Genomic DNA, 6,544 nt, shown 5'->3' with positions numbered 1-6,544 from the left:
TGTAGTCCTACTATATATATGTTACAATTTTGGTTGTTGTTTCCTTAATGGTTTTCTGTATCGAGATTTCTGCATTAGACGCTTTATAAGGGCATCTGACTATTTTGCATTTTCTGTTTTTAAACTTCAAAGACACTACAGATAATCACTGCTTATTGCAAACAAATACAATATTATTTTTATTTATTCGTTCTTAGAATGCTGACTCAGAATAACTTTCTAACCCTGAAAGTCAGTACAGCTGATAATTTTAGGTCTGATGTCTTTATTTGTATTATGAGTTTAGCATATCAGATTTGAGGTGCGTGTTTTTTTTTTTTTTTGTTGTTGTTTTTTTTTCTTTTCTTTTTCATTCGGTAGATTAGATTGTTTACATTAGGTTTCCGTAACATTTTAAAATTGACGGTTTAAAAGGGAGAGGAAAATGTAGTTTACAGCCGCTGCTTTGAAACATACTGAGTTAGAGTTGTTATATCTCCAAACGTACAGGTGGTGTCACCATGGCTCCACAGAATAAACAGACGTGTCCGCTCTCCACCCTTCAGTCTGACTGCACACACAGCGCTCTGCTGCTCTGTGGATTTAACAAAGAGACTCACATCACGCTGCATTTTGGAGTTAATATTCCTTCGTATTTTACTTCCTTTTCTGAATTTTACACATCTGTCTGAGCTGAATCTGTTCCAAACATGAGGCTGTTCCCTGTGACGGTGCAGTGCGGCCTCGCTTTTGTTTTCCTGGCCGTGCGCCTCACAAACGGAGACGTGAGCTACTCCATCCCGGAGGAGATGAAACGTGGATCTGTGATCGGAAATATCGCTAAAGATCTGGGACTGGATTTGGACAGACTGTCTGCTCGTAAGGCTCGTATCGACACGGAGGATAACGGTGTGAAATACTGCGGTTTAAACCTGAATACAGGAGACCTGCTGGTACAAGAAAGGATGGACAGAGAGGGGCTTTGTGCCAAGAAGGCGTCGTGTGTCGTTAAACAGGAGCTCGTGCTGGAAAATCCTTTAGAGCTGCATCGAATAAATATCCGAGTTCAGGATATTAATGATAATTCACCACAATTTAGAGCAGAAACAATTAAATTTGAAATTCATGAATCAGCAGACAAAGGCGCACGGTTTCTGTTGGGTGAAGCGCACGACGGAGACATCGGAGAAAATGCTGTTCAGAGCTATTCATTACAGCAAAATGATCATTTTAAATTAAATATGAACACTAAAGCAGGTGGACGGAAATACTGTGAGTTAGTTTTAGACAAAGAATTAGACAGAGAGGATAAAAAAGAGATGATGCTCTTGCTTACCGCATTAGATGGCGGCTCTCCTCAGAGATCAGGTACTGTAGTCATACACGTCACTGTGCTGGATGCTAATGATAATGCACCAGTGTTCAGTCAGTCTGTCTATAAAGCCAGTCTGCCTGAAAACTCTCCTTTAGATACACTGGTGATCACAGTGAGTGCTACTGATGCTGATGAAGGAATTAATTCTGAAGTCACTTATTTATTTGATGATGTATCAGGTGAAAACCAAGTTTTTTCCTTAAACTCCAAAACTGGAGAAGTTAGAGTAGCTGCTGCAATTGATTATGAAAAGGAATCTTCATATGAAATGCAGATCAGTGCTATGGATGGTCTTGGACTTCCCTCCTATGCAACTTTAATTATTGACATCATTGATGTAAATGACAACGCTCCAGTGATTCATGTAAAATCTCTGACCAATCCCATTCCTGAGAACGTGTCACCTGGTACAGAGGTGGGCATCATCAACGTGCAGGACAGAGACTCTGAGAAGAACCGACAGGTCCGCTGCTCCCTCCAGCAGGGTGTCCCTTTTAAATTGGTCCCCTCTATTAAAAACTATTATTCTGTGGTGAGCACAGGACAGCTGGACCGTGAAGTAGTGTCTGATTACAACATTACAATCACTGCCACTGACGAGGGCTCTCCACCTCTGTCCTCCTCTAAAAGTCTGCACTTATCTGTAGCTGACATCAATGACAACCCACCTGTGTTTGAGGAGGAGTCGTACAGCGCATATGTGAGTGAGAATAACAAAGCTGGCTCCACTTTATGCTCCGTCACTGCTCGAGACCTTGACTGGAGACAAAACGGTACAGTGATTTATTCTCTGTTAGCTGCTGAGGTGAACGGTGCCCCGGTGTCCTCCTATGTGTCTGTTAACGGAGACACGGGGGTGATCCACGCTGTCAGGTCCTTTGATTATGAACAGCTGAGGAGCTTTAAAGTCCAGCTGATGGCCAGAGACAACGGTTCTCCTCCACTGAGCAGCAACGTGAGCGTCAGTGTGTTCATATCAGATGTGAATGACAACCCTCCTCAGATACTGTACCCCGCCCCAGAGGGCAACTCCTTCATGACCGAGCTGGTCCCAAAAGCTGCACACGGAGGCTCTCTGGTGTCCAAAGTGATCGCGGTGGACGCAGACTCTGGACAGAACGCCTGGCTGTCCTATCAGATAGTCAAGTCCACTGATCCGGGACTGTTCACTATTGGTGTCCACAGTGGAGAGATCAGGACACAGCGGGACATTAGTGAGACTGACAGCATGAAACAGACGCTCATTGTGTCAGTGAAAGACAACGGACAGCCCTCTCTGTCTGCCACCTGCTCCATGTATTTACTGATTTCTGATAACTTGGCTGAGGTGCCACAGCTGAAGGACATTTCTTATGATGAGAAAAACTCCAAGCTGACCTCTTATCTGATCATTGCACTGGTGTCCGTGTCCACCTTCTTCCTGACCTTCATCATCATCATCCTGGGTGTGAGGTTTTGTCGCAGGAGAAAGCCCAGACTGTTGTTTGATGGAGCAGTTACCATCCCTGGGGCTTATCTGCCTCCTAATTACGCAGATGTTGACGGCACAGGAACTTTACGCAGCACTTACAATTATGACGCCTACCTGACAACAGGATCTAGAACCAGTGACTTTAAGTTTGTCAGTTCTTACAATGACAACACGCTGCCTGCTGAGCAGACTCTGAGGAAAAGCCCATCAGACTTTGCTGATGCTTTTGGAAGTGCTGACAGTTCTCCTGAGGTAGGACGCTTTATAGCCGCTTCTTTCCGTGTATAATTTTGAAGATTTTTATTTTTCTCAACATAATGAAGCAATCTGACTTTTGATTTTAAACAATGCAATGTGCATTTTGAATATAAAAGCATCATAATCTAAACTTTACTTATTTTCTATTATTTTTTTATTTGTTTTATAATAATGTTTTCAAATATCTCACCACAATGTCATTATGGCCTTACATTTTTATCTTTTGACGGCTTTCCAAAATTTAAGATTGACTAACCTTTCTTTGATTTTTTTTTTTTTTTTTTGTTTTTTGTTTTTGTTTCTGTATGACATCTTTTCCTTAAGTGAAATTGCAGTGTGCTGCTTTTGTATGTGTTAATGGTGCTGAATATTTTTGTTATAAACTGTTGGAGGCATTATATATTCTATTGAAGAAACATTTTCTTTACTTTTCCAGTCAATTTCAGCTAGTCTTCAAATTTATGTTCTTTCTGTTTGTGTTTTATTATAAAGGTTAGGGGAAAAAAAATCTGAACAATAAGGCAGAGTGGGACTGTTGTGGTAAAGGCTTTGGCCTCACAGTATAAAGAGTTTTATTCTAGGTTGAAAACCTGATTTTGTGGAGCTTGATTGTTTTTTTCTCTGACTTTGGGAGAAATCAACAATCATCAATTTATATTATGTTCACTTACTTTTTACTTTACCTATATATTTATTTAGGTAAAGTTAGTTTTTTTTTTTTCTTTTAACAATTTATTCCCACTGACTGTTTTTAAAGCAAATAATCTGAACATAAATAGATTTAAACAGGTGCTGTGCTTTAGAAGGTATGACATTGTTATGGAAGCATCATAATAAGATATATTTTTTCTTTTTTTATAATGTAAATAAAGAAAGGTAAGTTTAAATAGATCAAAGTTCAGAGTGTCCTGAATTTTTTCATTTACAAGTGGAAAATGTTGAATAAAGCCATTATCTCAGGGATGTAATCAGTACGACATATTTCAGGTGGATTGCTTAGAAGACTGATAATAAACTTAAAACCTATAAAACACATTATACTTTTAAAGTGCAAAATAACAATTCAAGTTCATTTCAGTTCTTTTTGACTATCAGTATCAGTTCTGTCAGCTGCTGGATTGAAGTGCGGCAGCAACGTCTGGAATGAACTGCTTATATTGGTGTGATCCTATCAGAGATTTTAGATACAGGCCTATATAATATGATCATTTTTTTATACTTTGTTGATGTTATCTAATTGATGTTCAATAATAGTGAATTGGGATTCTCTTATTTTGAAGCACTGGCATTTCTGAGTTAGGAAAATATGCTTGTGATTGTGTTGGCTGTGCGTAAGGTTTTTAGGTCTAATACAATTTTTGAGTTATTTTGATTGCTTTTAATAAAAAGTGACGTCTGTGTGTTGCTCTTGCACTTGCTGAGCCATGGGTTTGTCATTTAATTTGAAATTTCCTATGCTGATGTTTGATATTTTACAACCATTTAATGACACAATACATAACACATTTAGATGACGCACCATTGCCAGCAGCACACTTGGTAGCTTCCATCCCCTCAACATATCTGTCAAGTCTCCTGTTTTGTCTGGGAAACTCCCGTATTATACCCCTCTTTTCCACCAACGTCATGTAGTAGTAATTTCCCGTAAATATTCCGTAATTTAATATAATAACAATAAAAAGATAAATAAATCAAAATATTCCTCTGTCTCTCTAAACTGAACGCTGTCACTAGCTTCGTGAGAACTGCCACCCATAGGCCACTTGCAGTTCTTGCAAGATTAGTGCCGACAGCAGGAACAAACCCAGAAACAACTAAGAAGCGAGATGGATGAATGTAAGAAGACGTTGCAGCGGAAAAAACAAAGAACTCGAGTAAATACCTTGGAAAATGTGACAGAAAGTTTACCTAAAGAGCAGCAGGATGGGACACAGTTATACACATTCTGTAAGATTTGTAAGTGAGATTTTAGCGTCTCCCACGGCAGAAGAAACAAATTAAATCACCATGAAAAATCTTCCAATCACAAGCTCCACAAATATAAACTCCTTCCAAAACGTGTTAAAGGATGTAAATTCTGCAACAAATGTGTCTAATAAGTCATTATTGAATACCAGAGAACCACATGAGTGAACATGAGAAATTATAAGAAAATATGTAATGAAAATAAAATGTAAATGTCTAACTTAAAGACAAGCAATGTGAAATTAACAGTAAAAATACAACGTGTTGACTTATGTATGAACTGTAAGTATATTAAATAAACAAACATGCTTCATATACTTCTTCAATTAGGGCTGGGCGATATATTGAGATTAAAGATATATCAAGTTTTCTATTTGGGTGATATAGAAAACTACAATCTTGCATATATATATATATATATATATATATATATATATATATATATATATATATATATATATAATAGCTTATTCTGTATCAAAATACTAATTTTAGGAGTTGCTGCTTTTACTTCTCAGAAAACCAGTAATGAATGCGTCCTAACCAGTAGCGGAACAAATCAGACCCGGGCCGGGGGCGGGGCAAATGACCGGGCTTTTTAAACCCAAATAATAAAGCTCATAATAACATAATTTTACAACATACACATGCCCGCATCAGCGGGGCTTACAAGCTTCAGCACCACAGAGAGTGGCTGTCATTTTGAAGCCCATCAAACAAACATGAAGTATAACCAAACAAGAAAACAACAAAAATATTAGGATGGTCACTAACACAAATTCAAAGTATTTCAGCACCATGGATAGTGACCACTTTATTTTGACACACACTTTAACCATTTCAACTCAGAGCCTTTATCAATAACTATAAAGTTTAGTAAAACTGGCACAGCGGCCCACATGCTCACAAACACTATTTCATTATGAAGTACTATAGACCTACTCGGCTCCCTTAAGTCCTTCCTCCTATCAGGGGGAGTGCCACCCTCCCAGCCCCCTGAAGCTCCGCCCCTGGTCCTAACCCAGATCTTTCACATAACAAGCCACACTACAGAACTCACTCACACATGTCTCTTATAGGAGAAAAAGCCAAAAGTGGCATTTTTGCAGCTGTTTGTTATTAAATGTGCCTGTGTGCGTAATTTCACATCACCAAATTTAACCCAGAATTGTCTTTCTGGTCAGATTTCTTTTGAAAAAAAAGATTTGTCAGGATTTATCTCGTATATCACCATTTTGAAAAAATATATTGAGATATGAGTTTTGGTCCATATCACCCATCCCTAGTAGGAATATTCACAGCATTTTAATGTCATCAAATCACATAATTGTATTTAATAAGCGTTTGACCAGTGGCTTCTTTAGATTTCCTGTACACTTGTCATCAAATAGAAGGGATAACAGAGCTCAGTTGGAGTGGTGGGACAGCATTTAACAAGCACCAGAAAAATACCCATATTTTCAAATCCAAAACATCACAAGTATTCCCCACACACA

General features: G+C 38.5%; 1 protein-coding gene across 1 annotated transcript; it reads left to right on the top strand.

The window, feature by feature from the left end:
* The first annotated feature begins 498 nt into the window (after positions 1-498).
* On the top strand, positions 499-6,068 carry LOC114470714 (protocadherin beta-16-like). Its single transcript, XM_028459058.1, has 2 exons — positions 499-3,077; positions 6,021-6,068. Exons 1-2 carry the CDS (start codon positions 690-692, stop codon positions 6,066-6,068), a joined length of 2,436 nt encoding a protein of 811 aa, XP_028314859.1. The 5' UTR covers positions 499-689.
* Positions 6,069-6,544: the final 476 nt, after the last annotated feature.

Source organism: Gouania willdenowi, chromosome 10 (genome assembly GCF_900634775.1).
Source record: "Gouania willdenowi chromosome 10, fGouWil2.1, whole genome shotgun sequence".
Classification (NCBI taxonomy): domain Eukaryota; kingdom Metazoa; phylum Chordata; class Actinopteri; order Blenniiformes; family Gobiesocidae; genus Gouania; species Gouania willdenowi.
This window is presented reverse-complemented; position numbering and strand designations above follow the sequence as displayed.

Coding starts and splice junctions, on each gene's coding strand:
- LOC114470714 (XM_028459058.1), top strand. CDS start 690: ATGAGGCTGTTCCCTGTGACGGTGCAGTGCGGCCTCGCTTTTGTTTTC. Junction 3,078..6,020: donor GTGCTGACAGTTCTCCTGAG/GTAGGACGCTTT, acceptor TCCTCCTATCAG/GGGGAGTGCCACCCTCCCAG.